Source organism: Falco naumanni, chromosome 16, assembly GCF_017639655.2.
Source record: "Falco naumanni isolate bFalNau1 chromosome 16, bFalNau1.pat, whole genome shotgun sequence".
Classification (NCBI taxonomy): domain Eukaryota; kingdom Metazoa; phylum Chordata; class Aves; order Falconiformes; family Falconidae; genus Falco; species Falco naumanni.
In genome coordinates, this window is record NC_054069.1 from 3,432,401 (window position 1) to 3,449,623 (window position 17,223).

The 17,223-nt window shown below is 44.0% G+C and overlaps 1 protein-coding gene across 3 annotated transcripts in view; it reads left to right on the forward strand.

The window, feature by feature from the left end:
* The window catches only part of KCNJ5 (potassium inwardly rectifying channel subfamily J member 5), a 66,273-nt gene extending 60,543 nt beyond the window's left edge, over positions 1-5,730 (forward strand). For 2 of the 3 annotated variants that reach the window (XM_040615935.1, XM_040615937.1), the window contains one exon: positions 3,938-5,730. In XM_040615935.1, coding sequence (XP_040471869.1) covers positions 3,938-4,290 — 353 coding nt within the window. In that variant the 3' untranslated portion in view covers positions 4,291-5,730. The remainder of the gene's footprint in view (positions 1-3,937) is intronic. The other variant, XM_040615938.1, reaches the window with a different exon arrangement.
* Positions 5,731-17,223: the final 11,493 nt, after the last annotated feature.

Here is a 17,223-nt window from a genome sequence, read left to right on the forward strand (position 1 = left end):
CTTTTCATCTGCTGGAAACCAGAAACGAGCCGTTTAGGAAGGCATCTATGGCTGCCTTAAACAGGAACATGCACAAACTCTGTTATTGATCTGTGATGTAGTGACTCCAGCCGACAGACAAAAAATCCACTTCTTAGGATTCTGCTATAATGAAATTATCATTAAAACTCTATGAAATGTTTATTGCAGAACTTGAAACCAGGAGACAGTCCTCTGGTCTCCAGCTGTCTAAAAAGCCTGGAACTGGTTCCAGCTTTATTCAAAATGTGGTGCATCTGCTTATAACTTTGTGCAAAGTTTTCTCTGTTTTCAATTAAAATTGAGTTTTGTTTGCAACTGAAAGCTAAGCTGCTGAATTAAGAGATGAGAAAGCTTTAACTAAAACTTGAAAGCTGAAGATTTCACATATCATTTCACATTTTCCGCAGTTGACAGATTGTACAAATTTATATTAAACATACTTTCCCCTTTTTAAAACTAGATTGTTTAGGAGAAAATTAAATTTTTAATGGTCTTACTATCTGGAAAATACGATACACTTGAAAAATAAAAATCTCTATGACTATTTTTAAACAAGTTTTGAATCACATCTACTTAGACTGACGCAGGGTAAATGAGGCTATTCTTTTGGCATGAAGCTTATTAAATGAAATGCCCAAGTCACTGAATACCACTTTGCTGTCACCGTAGCAAATATCTGTACCATTTAAACCCAAAATGTGTAGTTATATCTACGTGAAGAAAAGGATTAACAGTCTTTATCAGGGCTATAAAGACTATGATTATATTTGCAAGAAATTCTGAGAGTTTGGAATCTCCCTCAATTTCTTGTGCTCTCTGAAATGTCCGTGCTTCAGGGTTGCACAAGAGAGTGCTCCTGCACGGAAGTAGAACATTGCTGGCGAAGCCGGCGCGGTACTTGATGGATAGGAGCATGCAGCATAACGATTCACTGCACCTGAGATGTCCAATGGACATGGGTAAGCAAGGCTTCTGAAATAAACTGCTGATTTTTGCAGGGCTCTCACAGCCGTGTATGAAAGTTCTTAGCCCGACAAATTACCCCACCCCACTGCAAACTGAAGCTTAGATATTCAGAGCACAGAGGGCACGGTGCAAATTGTATTCAAGTGGAAAGTGGCTGCATCCATGTGCTCTTAATAAAACTAAGGTTTATTGTTTCCACACCTCTTCGGTCATCTTTTTGCAGTTACAGAGGCAATAATTAGCTAGGGACATTACAGATGCATTAATTAACCAGGCTGGAGAGCACAGGGCAGCCTGCAAAGCAGGCACTTAATGGAATTTGAAGCAGAGACAATGCTGTTGTTTACAGGGTAATGTAGGAGTTGCCAAGCAGTATGTCCCCACGCAATTAAAACACCACTGCACATGTGCTAAAAAGGAATATTTGAATGGGATTATGGAGCAATTACAAGTTGTCTTATTGTGCTGGCTCTGTGTACCCCTGGGGTTACAGAAAGCAGCTACTGCAGGAAGCTGGCAGTGTGCAGTATTTGGTTGCTGAAAGCTTTCTATTGTTCCTTCCTTAATTGAATACTTACAGCAGGAGATAACTATGGTCTGGAGTGCACGTTGGCTGTCAGGTACTCCCCCAAGGGAAGGAGCTATTTCAGGCCCTGATTATAAGGCAGGAGTTCCCTTGGATGCCTCAGGACCCCACATTTAGCAGGGACACCGCATCTTGGCCTTGGGGACTTCTACACGACACCTTTATGCAGCACTTGGAAGGCCATGATGAGAACCAACCGGTTCCTTCAAGGACCTAATCCTGTGAGCCTGGTGGTCCCCCCTCCTGCTCTCTCTGCTGGGCTTTGAAAGCTCTCAGAGCTCGGAGGAGGCACTTGAAGGCCTTTGTGGGTTCTGGTGTTTGCACCAGCTCTAAAGGAAAGGAAAAAGGAAAAAAGGCGAGTTTATTTGAGCTGTCTCCTCACGACACACACACATGCTGCTGGTTGTCTGGCATTCTGGCCTCCCAGCATGAGGGAGCCTCAGAAAATGGGATTAGACCCGCAGCCCTCCATTACTGACCCTCAGAACAGCCTGTGACAAAAGCCCTTGCCCAGGGAGGTCAACAGTATTGTCAGTGTCAGCGGCGTGGCTCCCCTGAGAAAAACTAGCAGGTCTCCACGAGCTGCCTGGGCGCCGAGCTGCTCTTTGCTAGCTGGTAAAAGGGAGTCCAGATCATCCAGCCTTCACCTCGAGGATGGAGTCCACATAGGAGCAGGCTCCACACTGCTTTTGGCTTGTAAAGCAAAAGCTGATAGTTTCCTGAAAAGGCCCTGTACCTTAACAGAGCTTCTCCTTAAGGCAAGAACACTTGGGGTAATTTTCTTCTTCCATTATTGTATTTTTCATAGCAGTCTCTGCACTTCCCGGTTCCCTCCGGTCCAGGAAGCAGGCATGCTGGAACACTATGACTAACTCTGTACTTGTTGTTCCTGCCCAGAAGCAAATACTCCTGCAGATCTTCTTGGGGGAAAAAATTGGCTTTTCAGTTTGTAGTAAAGAACTGGAAATTTCTCAGTGTTGCATGTGTCACCATTCCTCTTCTCCCCTTCCAAGAACCAAAAGCAACTAACATACTCCTGGCCTGATGGATTTAAATTAAGGAAAGCAATGAGACAAATAAAGCTTTCCAGAGAACTTGCTTGTGTGGGTGTCTTTTAATGAACTCTAGCAATTACGAGAATGAAATATTTGCCTTTTCACAAAGGTGATTTTTTATTTTTAAGGAAAGGAGCTTTCTGATTACTCTGAGATTTCAGTCGCTCGCGTGATGAGGATACATGATATGCTTCTCCCTGGAGCATCTGACACTGATCTTGTTCCCCCTATGCATTGCTTTAGATTTCTGTTTGTGTCCTCTGGGCTGCAGGAGTTAGGCTTGGAAGTATTGGCCAGAAACTGGCTCAAGTTGTGTGTATTGAACGTATTCCAGTCAGGCCTCTCTCTCACGCTCCAAAAGAGAACAGTGGGAGGACTTTATAAGGTCAGGTTTTTCAAAAGTCACCAGAATTAATTCCAAAATCATAACATAATTACAGCAAACAGAAGACAAATACTTGGAAGAGAGGTCAGCCTTGGCATTGGCAGGTGATTCCAAGAGAATTTATTCACAGTTACGCCAATGCTGAGTGCTTATCCCTGCTCTGCAAAACTTCTCTTTAAACCTTTTTAAAGTAAATAAATAAACTGATCCTGGGGGGCGAGAAGCAGCTTGACAAATACAAGTTTTGCATTGCCCACTGTTCCTTCAATCCACAATCCATTAATGCATGGAATTCAGTATGCTTATGAGCTTGACTGTGCGTGGTGGGGTTTGGTTCTGCCGACCCAAAACAGCTGGATTGAGCCCTCCAGAGGTGTTTATAAGCCAGCTTGCCATATAAATCACTAGGAGCTGTGGCACACTCCACCTTTTGGGCTGTACACCTTGGTGGAGGGAATGGCTGATACCGCTGTAGATGAAGAGGGTCAGACACCGCGGAGTGCAGGGCAGTGGTTCGTTCTGCTTACGGGCTCCGTGGGTCAAGATTTGAGGTGCATTGGTGGGGTTGGATATCGTTCTAGCATGATTCACCAGGAGTGCTGTTAGTATCAACCACACAAGCAACACCTCAACAGAGGAGTATGAGGATAGAGAGAAGCTGCTTAGTGGTGCCAGACTTGAAATCCGTAAGCACAAGGTTCAGGAAACAGTCTGAAGATGCGGCGATGAATCCATCCCTTTTCCTTTGAGTGCTCAGCTTTATCATGATAGAGGCTTTTGTGAGGCTTATTACGCGAAGACCTTTTCTGTGTCCCAGAGCAATCAGGTATGGAGATAAAACATGGAAGTGCTTTTAAATGAAAGAAGTGGTTGGGTGAGCATGTGAGCAAGCTTTGCATTTAACATCCCTCTGTTTCTACCCAGGGATGACTTGCCAGGCTCGCAGCTCCTACATGGACACCGAGGTGCTGTGGGGACACCGCTTCACTCCTGTCCTCACCCTGGAGAAGGATTTTTATGAAGTCGACTATAACAGCTTCCACAGCACTTACGAGACCAACACTCCCGTGTGCTGTGCCAAAGAGCTGGCCGAGTCTCGCCGGGAAGGCCAGCTCCTCAGCCACCTCTCCAGTGCCAGCCTCCTGAGCGGAGGCGGAGAAGCAGAGGCAGCAAAAGAGGAAGAAGAAGAAGAAGAGGAAGAAGGTGGCAGGGAGCCAGCAGGATTGAATGGAGCCAATGGGACAGCAGGAGAGGTGAAAGAAGATATGCCTGTATAACACCTGAACTGCTGGACAATAGATGCCCACGTACACTTACGGGGAGACTGTGGCCTGGCGAGTCAGGAATTAACTAAGAGTCAGAGAGCTGAGATTCACGTCCAGATCTCTGCTGCCTGCTGCTTGATCCTGGCGAGTCACTGCACAGCACTGTGCCTCAGTTTCCCTCCCGTTTTATCTGTACAGTGAGGTTCTGAGCTTTGCACTCATTTGCAAAGCATTTTGATCCATATGGACAAGGGTCACATAATATCATCACTGTTAAAATTTAAATTCCCACCATTGTTTGTTTCAAAAAATATTCATTGGATGGTCAGAACTCTTCCCCCTTGACAGGCTATTTACAAAGCAAAAGTTCAGAATGTCCCGTCTCAGTATGAAGAATGTGGTTTCATACCTTCACTTAATTTGTGAGTCAATGTATTGTAGCTATTGTTACTGCTAAATTAAAAGAAGAAGAAAAAACCCTCTTTGGTACGTAGCAAAGTCTTTTGCCTTCATGAAATGTATTAGATTTTAGTGTTTTCCTTCAAGATCACAGTAATTGTGATTTATTTCCTGCAGAATGTCTTGATATTAAGTCCAGGTTGGATGTGGCTTTGAGCAACCTGCTGTAGTGGAAGGTGTCCCTGCCCATGGCGGGGGGGTTGGACCTAGGTGGTCTTTAAGGTCCCTTCCAACCCAACCCATTCCATGATTAACAAGACATCTTTCCCTGCAAGCCTTTAGCATGTTTTTCCAATGTTTTTGACTGTCTTCTCAAACAGAAGTGCTGACTCTGTGTACGCTTTTCATGGACTCTCTGACACATTTCATAGGCTATCCATGGTAAGAGAAAGTTTAGATCTTGCCCCAGTGAAGGTTTTTTTTTTCTGTCCTGGATGTCCCAGTTCCAGTTTCAGTTGATGATTTAAAAAAAAAGTCAATATCCATCTGGGAATTTGAAATGTTCTGGAATTTCAGACGGAGTCCCTGGAGTAGGTAGTCTGGCTAAATGAGAATTTGCAAAATTCTCTGCTCTTCTGCAAAGTGCGTATTTATTTAGGTGCTGATGGATGCTAATGGGAACATGCACTGACATAAGTGAAGCCATCTGTCTGGTCAGGCTAGTGCAAGCACGTCAGTTGGTGTCCAAAAGCAGGATCGGTTCCCCACTTCTGCCAGGGACAAGCAATAACATCTCTGGAGGTCTAATGTTAACCTGCCAGTAACTTTTTCAAGCGAAGCACCAAACTGAGTTAACAGTTTCGGCCTTTACAAAGAGGTAAGCCTAGAACCATACTTCCCCAAAGAGGATTGTCATGTCTAGAAAAGGGGTGAAGAAAACTAGTCTGTGAGATGAAAAATTTCCATGAACTTGCACAACACAGAGAAAGAATGGCCTTGGTGAAAAGCTCTTCCCTTACCCCCTAAAATTTGGTGGAAAAAATAAGATACTTCTTAAAGAATAAAGAATTTCTTCTTTATCAAAATGGAACAAAGAACATATAATATGCAAGATTTGTTTTCCATATAGGAAGGGCTGTATGTGTATCTATGAAATAAATGTACCTTGTAGAAGGGATGGAACGAGCCACACACTAGGGACCTTTAATATGGTTTTGCCTCTTGATATTAAAAAAAAAAGATAGAAAGCAATGATCTTATCGACATGTAAACAAAGAGGAGAATATTATCTACAGGGGTCAGGGATTCTATTTAATTAGAAACCTAATATTATAATGTAGATAGAAGAGGAATTGGTGTTTCTTTCTGAGGGTTTTGGAAAAATGAGTGTGATGTGACTGTTGTACTTAATATCACGTTAAGAGCCAGCAGTCAGCTTGGCCCGCAGGATATAGGAATTACCATTATGTTACAGAGTAAGTTTTGAAGTGAAGTCACTTCATTTGAAATGCTCCTCAGTTCTAGAAAGCATTTTGCAGAACTGAAGCAAGTAGGATTTTTGAAAAAGGACTAATTTTAGTTTTTCTGTTCAGCTCCTCTTTTTCCATATTAAATCTCAGAGGAACAGAGGGACGAAAACAGGGAGGAAAATGGGGGAGGTTTCTTGTAAGGTTTGTGGTTTCGTAGCAGGGTTTGTTCTTTTTCCAAGACCCTCACTTCTCACCCTACCTCTGCAAAATAATTACGTGTCAAAATTGTTTTTCAGAATTCTTTTATTCTGTAGCTGAAGTGAACTCCTAACATAGGGGATAGCAATGGAAATGAAAAATGTAACTGATCTATGCAAGTCAGAGGCAATGTCAGCCCCTCAAACAGGTGTTGTATGAGTTCGACCCAACCATCTGTCCTGTCCAGCTCAACCCAACCTGAGGAGCGGGCTTGCTGGGTCCCTTACGCGGTGCCAGAGATAGAGAGCTTGGAAAACACCACTAGATTGCCTCGGCACCTTTATTCCTCATTGTTGTCACTCTCCAGAGAGAAGCTAGCCATCTTCAAATACCCCAAAAGTTATTTCATCTTCCCATTGCCCTCGAGATTTCATCACACAAAACTGCTCTTCCCTTACGCTGTCAAGTCTGAGAAATCATCTACCCGATGTGTTAGGAGCTTTTGTTGTTGCACATGAGATGCTGCAAGCAGAGTAACTGCTGAATGGTGGGTAGCGGAGCGGGGTGCCAATCTGTTGCAGTGAAGTAAGACAAGGAGTGTGTTCCTCCCCTCTTGAGCAGAGCCCTTAAGCAGCTGTGTACTCTGTTGGCTTCACAGAATATTTCTGTGTTTGGAATTTGCAAATACGCTCTAAGTACCTTGGTGAATCGATGCTTCAAACGGCGCCAATGTGAGCAGTAGCGAAATAACTTCCCTGATTTCTGTAGAACAGGAGAAACATCCTCCCAGGTTTTTTAATAAACTGAGCAGATTGGGAGGAAGATATCCTCCAGTGCTGAATGCACCTTGCATTTGATACACAAACAGTGGGGAACCTTATTTTGTGTATATATTTTTTTTAAATTTTATTTTGTATTTGTGTAGCGCGGCAATCAGCTATGTGGGTTTTGGTAATGCAATCAAGTTGTACCCTCTCCAAAGCATTTAGGCAGGCCCCAGGACTGTCCCATATTCTCCTTTTCCTGTAACGTATCCCAAAGAGAGTTTTAATTCAGCAAGCCTATTGAACTTTTCTGGAAGGGAGAGAACCTCTTCCAGAACTGTCATCTTTGAAAATTTTATCAGTTTCCCTGCCTTTCCGCAAGCGTTTGCAGGACAATAAACTGTGGGAATAAAAGCATAATAGACCCACTCCTTGCTGTAATGAACATTTAAATACAAGTCTGCATCTCTTACGGGAGTTGAAATAGATCACATAGATATGTCCACCCACACATATACTAGACACTCATCAGCCTCCGTACTTTCAAAAATATTAACTAATACTCCACGACAAACATTTATAACCTGTAAACACACTATTCATGCACAAATAACCGTTCACATTTATATAATGGACCCCATAAACAAGCTAAAAATACATATTTAAAACACTGAATAATTACATCTGCCTTAGAAATGTATCACTGAGAAGCAAATTTCACAACAGCATCCGTCCACAATAGCATGCACTTGTAGCAGTGTATGTGTATAAAATCACTCACTCTCCTGCCACACGCGTGACAGCTGCTCTCAGGTACACAAAGTGGCACACGGTTACTCACAAACACCTCCCCTCAAAAAAAAAAAACACCGAACCACCAAACTTGCATACCCAAATCCTGCTTTTTAAAACACCACCTGAGGACTGTATTCTTCATCGTGCATCCAGGTGCCTTTATACAGACATAAACGTACGCGTTGTCTTTCTGGCTGGCAAACCTACATGTTCAAGTGGTTTTCACCACCGCACAGCTAAACCCTGCTTTGCACAACACGAACACATCGTGTAACCCTCAGCGGTGCTGAGTCATGGAAGTTATTTAATCTCAGGTGTGTGTTTCTGTCCTGCAATCATTCACGAGAGTTTTTGAGCAAACAAAAGCTACATTTCTGGTTCTTTATTGTTCTCCTCGTGGCAGGATGGTTGGGAAACCCCTTGCTGAAGCAGGAGGTTGGTGAGCTGTGAAGGGAGGCAAGAAGGGAGAATTGCTTACAGTAAAGGCTTCGTCATTCTGCTTGATTTTGTTGGAGGGTTTGGGGATTGGCGTGGGAGCGAGCCCTGCAAACCCAGTCATTTTGTTGAATCACTGCTTTCCCAGGTCTGGCTTTTTAACTGTTCTGCTCCTGTGCACTGCCACCACTGCTCAAATATGGCCAAGCCGACCTGCATGCCTGGTATGATCTTTTTCTCCTGTATGAGTTTCCATACTTATGCTTATTAAGACTATACATTTTGGCTAAAGTCTGTTTCTTAGACTGATCTGATGATACCTAGACATGAAAAATCCAGCTCTTGCCTTGGTTCCAGGGGTTAATCAACACGACTGTTAGAAATCTGCCTTTACTTTTCATCTTAATTTCCCTGGCTTTAACTCATTGAAAGACACGTCATTCATTTTTAGGCTTAAATTTACCCCCTGATTGTTTACTCTCACTTGTTATTATGAATATATTTCCATCAGAAATAGTGGATCATGGAGCTGAGATAAGAGGGAATGTTATTTATGCTCAAGTAATTAATACCCCGTGATAAGCTCCGTGCGTTGCCAGCCATATCTTCTGCAATATATGAGAGGCGTGTTGCCAGAATGTCTTAAGCAGCAGTTTGGCGGATGATGGAGAGGATACTTAATTAAGTTACAGGGAAACTAGGCAGGCTTTCAGTCCTTGCATAAAAGGGGCAGCAGTTTCCATTTCAAGGCTAGTGAAACCCGATAAATACTGAAAGTCTGATTCTGATGTTTTGACTGACACTAGTCAGGACTTCATTTTCAGGGATGCCTGGTCGTTTAGATGGGTGTGAGAAGCAGGAGAATCTAGCTGTTGGCATTTTAATTTATCAAGAAGTCAAGGCCAAATTTTGATTTCATTTAGGGCAATTGTTCTCTCTCAGGGAAATGGGGAGACGTTCCAGTGGAGCCCAGTGGATCCCTCTGCTCTGCCAACATCTAGCAGATCAGAACTCCGTTCTTAAGTGCTGGCAGCTGTGCTTTTAGGAAATGGAGGGGAGGGCTGCATTTTCAGACCTCATTGTGCGTAAGAAAATGCACACAAAGGTGGCTTGTGTTGAACAACTGGTGGTGGTAGAATCACCTCTGCGAAACATAAAGCCTAATTCTGCAGTTTTGCTGGAGGACGTTTGTTATTTGCCTCACAGGACTGTCTAGGCACCCTGCTTAAGCTAGAACCAGGTAGCACAAACATGCAACTGCTTCCCCAAGAAGCATGAAATCTAGCTAAAGTCCCGCTGAAATCTGTGTTTCGCATGCTGGGATGAATGCAATTGTCGAGTGACTTCAGTGACGCCACTGGTTTAGCAAGCACTGAATGTTGCTGGTATAAGCAAATAACGAATTTAGCTCAGTGGGGTGATCTGAATGAGTGAAAAAAACGCCAGCCTGGTTTAATGAACTCCAGTAAAATCAGGAGGAACTCCTCAGAATTAGTGTGATCTTTTGGTTGGTTTAGTGAGATCAGAACCAGGACATGAAGCGGCAAAAAGGCTGTAAAGCTCTGCTTTTATTCACAGCGTATTTGAATTGTGGTCCATCTCTAAGTAGCACAGAGAAGAAAATCAATGAAATCAATGACCTTTGCTTACCTGGATGTAGAAAGGAGATGATCAGAGCAGCACGGTATTATTTGCTACTCTCTAGATACCTCATCAATCCTGAAAGAACAAGGCTGCCTTTGTGCATGTCTGATGCAGAGAGGGGGCAGGTGTAACACTCAGCAGCAAAAAAAAAGCTGAGCCTTTAAATGAAGACTAAAATACTGTAAATAACAGTGGGCAAGGAGAAGGGGAAACACCTTGGCTGAGCCATCTAAATGGTGTTTTATTTGCCAGACAGGATGGAAAGAGCTCGGCGTCTCCTGACTGAAGCCACGGCTGGGCTATTCAGAGCAGTAGCAGGAGGGACCGTGAGGTGGTTCTGGTCCTGAGGTCCCGTCACTCCCCAGTGCATGCGGTGTGGCTGCTGGATTTAACCGAGCCTAATGCCAAATAGGGCAAATTATTTTAGGAAGGGTGATTCAAAATTGAAACAACTCTATTCTTTCAAGCCTCTTCTTCTAATTGAAATATTCATAAAGCTCCTCATTCAGCAAAAGACCATTGCAGGAATATTTGAAAGATTTCATGCCTTTTGCAGTTGCAATGTGCAAAATCAGCAACACTAGCCTGCATTTTCTGAGTGCAAATGCATCATATTTTTGACCCGTAGCTCTTTCAATATATTTTCCTTTAAGGGACTTTTCATCAGATTGAATGAAATTGTGTCTTTCTAGCATGCACAAACAGCAGCTATGGGCTAGGCTGAGAACACTGAACTCACTGTCCTGGTTGATGAAGATTTTTGGGGTTCATGTCAAAAAATCCTAAAGTTGGTTCCTTTTTTAATTTTTCCATGGTCCTCAAACCCCGCCTGGATTTAGAGCTCACAAAACTAAATGCAGATAAAGCCAGAGATTAATAAAAAACTTGAAGTATCTGTGTTTCTGTCCCATAGAGGAAGCAAATGCTCCCCCCTTTCTACTTTTGTTACCCAAATATCCAGTAGTTCATACACATCCTTGTGTGCAGCTCACTAGGCAGTGAAACTGAAATGTCTGTTCCCATTGCCCAAAAGTGAAAGAAATGCACTATAGGAAATCACAGAAATAGAGCAGCCTGTCAGATAAAATACCTGATGACAATCAGGATGACAACTATAACCCTCCATGTTTATGCAGATTTATCACTGAATGAGAAGAAAAACTCACAGTAACAGGAAAATTAATGACGGTAAAAGCTATTCAGTATTCATACCCACCCCCCCAATGTTTGTTCCGGGTTGTTCTATCATGTGTCCGTCATTTTTATGCCAAACAAATGAGCAGTACAATCACTACTGGATTCATGCCCCATCTGCCTCTCCCGCATACGGTAGCAGAGCTCAGCTGTTTTCTCTTCCTCCCAGAATAGAAAGAGGAGAGACAGATGCCAGGTGCAGGCAGAGAGAGTCACCGCCTGATGGACCCTTGAAGGAAGGCCATGAGGGGTTTGTCCTCCCCAGAATGAATCTCCTCTCAGCTGCCAAGCTGAATAAAAAGACCGCGTGGCTGAGACAGCAATTGGAAAAGGAGGGGGAGTAGGACCAGGACCCCAGATCCTGTGGGGCAGTTGGAACAACTCTCCGAGTACCTTTCAAGGGCAGAGAAAAGAAATATTTTTTTCACATTTAATTTCACAATGTCAGGTTTTATTGAATCATAGCTGCCTTGCTGCCCTGTGCTTCCCCTGCCTGTTTTTCCTACCCATCTGCTTTCAGCCTTTCGCAGGCAGATTGCAAGCTCCTGGGTGCGGGGACTGCCTCTGTTGTGTCTGCAGGGTGGCAACCGCAGCGGGGCTCAGCCTTGCAGTTATTCCTGCAATTCACGTACTAGACAATCATAATAATGAACTGAATGAATAACTGGTCCTAGCTGGTGTAAATGAACAGCTAGCCTGGAACAAAGTGCTGTGCTTCATTATATACAATATTGAAGAAGGCAGGATAATTGATGGCTGAGGCAGTGGGCTGTGACTCAGAGAACTTGCATTTTATCCCTGACTTCCACTGACCCCCTGTACAATTCTGTGCGAGTCAGTGCTTACACATGTTGCTTTATTTGTCATATCTGTTTAGGAAGGCCCATGAGCATGTCTTGAATTTCAAGCCGGTTGATTTTTTTGAGCTGGGGCTCTATGACTGCAATTTAATTGAGGCTGGAGCTATTGCTTATCCTGGGTTCGTGCAACAGTGAATCGTACAGGGGCATCATATAGCCCTTAAAAGAAAGAGAGGTCATCTTCCCTGTGATTTCACTCTGGTCAGCATGGTCACTGATGTGGATAATAACCAGGCTTGCCCAGGAAAATCTGTGGCCAGACAGAGGGGACCAAATTAGAGGGGAAACTCAGGACAGGGGAGAGTGAAGCCGAATACCAGACCATGCATTCCTGCAAACTCTAAGATGGAACATTTCTGACCTTCAAAACCTGCAGGTCCACATGCTTTTACAGTGAGAACGTGGGGTCTACACACCAAATCCCCAAGAAAACCAACAGTTTCTGTGGGGCAGCCTGACACAAGTAGGAACTGCTCTTCACCCCCGTGATGGAGCTGCGCCTCTGCACAGCGTAGTCTGTACAAGGAGCGTGGTCAGCTTATGCCTTGGTTTGCTGGTTGACGGGGCGTAGTATTCAGAGTAAGGTCACTTTCTGTACCCGGAATAGTAGTTGTTCCATTTGCATCAAACACCTTCATTAAATAGCTGGAGCATCTGCGCTCTTCTGATGAGCTTTCTGCTTCTCTAGATCCTGGCTGTTTCAGGCTTTATTTCTAGGCTCCCCTGACCTTTTCATTACTCAGAGTCTCTCATGGATCCTGTCCTCTGTATGTTACCACATCAGTTTTTCTTGTTCTGTTTGACATTTAATTTTTATTAACTGTAGTGTAGGTAAAGCTGTTTTTCTTTGTTTTCCACGCTGCATTCTTCTCCTGCTCTCTAGGCAATAGAAACTGTCATTCCAGAAATACAAGGGAGAATTTTCTTTCTTGACATTTTCCAGCAGGGCATGGGAAATTAAAAGGGGATTTAAGGTTAATAATGTCTCCTTGAACTGGTGGGAATTACAGAGCGGGTACGTGGAAATGAGCACCACTGGTGACCTGCAGGGTCTAAGCGTGTTCATCAGTATCTTGTAGCACACCAGAAAGTATCCACTGGTCACTGGAAAACCCTTCGGCACCTCCTGCTTCTTGTGTTTCGTGTGGCTGACACTCCTCCCACTTTGTGCGAAAAGTGGAAGCCCATGATTTTAGCCTTTGGGTGTGATAGAGCCGCACATGTTGAAGTTTTCCAGCCATGCTTAACGTATTTCCCACACCCTTTGATGAGGAATGTCTTGTTGTTACTCATTTAGCTGAAAAATCACATTAACTCAAACAGTTTAAGCAGAAAAGCAAGTAAAGGGACTATTCAAAGTGACATCCAAAACAGGAATATTTGTGAGAGAGAGATGAAGAAACACTTCCATTCACTTCTCTTAATTTGGAAGGTTCCTACCAATTAACAGAAGCCTTCTTTCACTCTGAGATTATGTGTTGTCTCCTGTACTTTACTGGCTAATTAACAAATCCTTGCCTCAAAAAGATAAAATTCTCTCCATCTTTTTGGTGACTCATTGTGCATGTTTCAATGTGAAGTGTCTTATATTGAATGTATAGTCTATATTAATCTGTATACAAGATGTTTGTACAAACATTTATTGAAAACAGATGTATAGCTAGTTTTTGACGGTAATGGACGGTAGAGAAGCATAAGCTAATGCCAAACCTCTCTAAATTAAATACTTTGATTCTGTTCAATAGAGCAACTAAATTTCCAAATGCCAAGAGAAAGCATCTCAAACGCAGTTTCTGGGGCAAGTGGCTGCGGTGCCGGCAGGATTTGCAGTGGAGTATTCCAGTGCAGAACCAGGGAACCTCAGGCGAACCAGGACACCCTCGGGGAGCCTGCAGCTTGTGCCACAGCAGATGGCAGGACCCGGGTAGGGCCAGGAGCAATGGTGGGCAAGCTCCCCCCAAAAAAAACCCCAAAAAGAAGCCCTAGGGAGCATGAGTGACTGGGAGTAGGGGAAAAAAGGGCATGGCAAGGTGGGCGCTGAAGCCCTGCCAGCTTGACCAGGGAGCGACCAGGGAGCAGTGGTACCCACCCAGCAGAAGGCCGTGGGCTCTCTAAGCTCTGCACCCACCGCGGCTGACACAGCTGCCCTGACATTGCTCCCGCGGGAGCGCGCAGCCACTGCCCCGCTCTGGTGCCAGTACTGGGCAGCAGCAGTGAGCACAGGTGTGCGGCCAGTGCGGCCGGTGAGCAGCTCCTCCGCGTAGGGACAGAGCTGGGAGGAGGTGGGCAGGCTGAGGAGTATCAGGGAGTCTGAGAGAGATGGCCAAAGCCCAACTAGAAATGAATCTGGCTGCTGCCATAAAAGACAACAAAAAGTGTTTCCATAAATACGTTAGCAATAAAAGGAGGGCTAAGGAGAATCTCCATCCTTTATTGGAGAACATATGGTGACAAAGGCGGAGGTACTTAATGCCACCTTTCCCCCAGTCCTTATTAGAAAAACCAGTTGTTCCCTGGGAACCCATCCCCCTGAGCTGGCAGACAGGGATGGGGAGCAGAATGAAGCCCCCCATAATCCAAGGGGAAATAGTGAGCGACCCGCTGCAGCACTGAGACACACACAGATCTATGGGCTGGATGGGATCCACCCGAGGGTAAGGAGGGAGTTGGCAGAAGCGCTCATCGAGCCACTTTCCATCATTTATCAGCAGCCCTGGCTAACCCAGGAGGTCCCAGCTGGCTGGAGGTCAACCAGTGGGATGCCCATCTGTGAGAAGGGCTGGGAGGAGGATCCGGGGAGCTACAGGCTGTCAGCCTGACCTTGGTGCTGGGGAAGGTCATGGAGCAGATCATCTTGAGGGCCATCATGCTGCATGTACAGGACAGCCAAGTAACAAGGGACAGGACAAGAGGAAACGGCCTCAAGTCCCACCAGGGGAGGTTTACATTGGGTATTAGGGAAAATTTCTTCCCCAAAAGGGTTGTCAAGCACTGGAACAGGCTGCCCAGGCAGGTGGTGGAGTCACCATCCCTGGAAGGATTTAAATGTGGTGCTTAGGAACACGGTTGTATGGTGGTTTTGGCGATGCTGGGTTAACAGTTGGACTTGATGATCTTAAAAGTCTTTTCCAACCTAAACGATTCTGTGGTTCTGTGATCTAAATAAAAAGTTTTCTATGTGAATATTCATACATTCTGTATTCCACAATACTAGAATATTTCACATTCCTTTTAGATTAAAAGTTGAAAGCAGGACCTCTGAATTTCTCAGGGGACAGTGATATTTACTGAGCAATAGTATTTTGCTACTGTGTGTGCAAGGGAATATCAGAAGTCTGGAAGAATTAATGAATATTCAAGGAGTACTGCTTTGCAATGATCTTCAGCTGGGAGCTGCATTCATTCATACACATTTAAGTAAAGCTTAGATTTGCTCATTTTTCATAAGTCTTCTGTAGAACGGAGGAAAACAATCAGACTGTGCTTTTATAGAGTGAATTTGAAATTAAAATTAGACAGTTAGGTGTCATTTCAGTTGTAAAGTAGCCCTTAGTTCTGATGCCGGGAACAGGAATTCCAATTATATTTAATTTGTATGCACAAGGCTTGGTTCGACAAAGTATTAAGGATTCTTAGTTGTTCATAATATTTCTATAGTGCACAGGGCTTTCCAACACCGTCACTAAATTAGTTCTTGGAAGCAGTTGTTCACTATATTAACGTAATATATCCCACACACAGTAAAACAAACTGTTTGGCCTTTCAAATGAGAGGACCCCAATCTTAATAAATATTGAATTATAAAATCTCTGTATAGGGAATACAAACTAATTCTTTTCTTTTTTCACCAGCTGCGAATTGCTACATGTGATGTATGGTATAAACTCTCCAGGAAAGAGGAGCAAATTGAAAACACTACCCCTGTGGGTTCCCTTATTAGACTTGAAGTGACTGTGAAATTCACAGGACACAGCTCATTAAAACAAGGCTGGCAATATGTGACCTCTCGAGTAGGAAGACAAGATCCATGCTGAAAAAACAGGCGGTTGCTTTGATTGTAGGGTAGGTTTGCCAGGAGGCAAAAAAATTATATAGTTGCTTATTAACCCACTCGTTATGAGAGCATATTGGTCCGTATAAAATGCATATTCAGGAGAATAGGTAAATAGTGGCCAGGTTGCTCAGGACCGGTTAAAAATGAAGTGATGGGTCCCCCGGAGAGCTGTTGTCATTCCCCATCACAGCTCCCACTCCCTGAGAGATGTTGTGGTTCTTGGACACGTTAATGATCTAGCATGTAATGCGTGAGGTAATGAAAATTTCAGTGCCTGGTTGTTTCATCCAGTAAAGTGGAAATTCAGCACGCTATGGGTCATGAGTGGGCGTTGCTTTTTTCATTACTGAGATGTTTTAACAGTATTTGAGAACATGGCCCAGTACTTGCCGCGGACTGCTTGATCCAGGTGAGTGTAGCAAGAGGAGGAAGGTTTCATCGATACCCTGGGCTCTCCCATGACACAGCGGTCTCCTTGGAGTATGTGGGGTTGAATTCTGTCCTTTCGGTAACTAAGCTTTAAGAGCACCGCGCTTTGTATGTGGAAAACTTCAGCTGCAGGAGGAAATGTCCTGGCTGTTGTAAATCAGCACAGCTTTATAGAACTGTCTGAAGCCAGACGAGAGGGTAGTCTGCAGCAGACAATCTGGCTTGCCCTCAGGCTAAGTCCTTAAAGCTCCTGTGTGAGTGTACACCATCTAGGGTGCTTTCTATTATGTCACTGCCAAGCCTGGCGTAGTACAGTTCGGTACTGAACATTCAGTTACAGGCTGTTTGCACTGAAGAACAGGAGAGTTTTTCCACAGAATTCCTCCAGGTTCTAATAAATCCCTTTCTCATGGCACTAGAACCCAGGGAAGAAATATGGCAAAAACGTTAACATTTTCTGCGTGAAAAAGCAACCGTCCTAGTAGTTTGGTTCAATTCCTAAAGTCATCCTCTAATTCTAGTCTGGCATTTTCTGTAAGTGAACAAACCTGCATCTTAATTCTATGCTTGTCAAAGATTAAATAATGCAACGCCAGCTTTTAAGATGATTGATCCAAATAAAGACCATGAAAAACGTAGCCTGGTTGGAAACGTTCAATGAAATCTTACATTTCAGAGAGGGTTCCCCTCCATCACTGCTAATG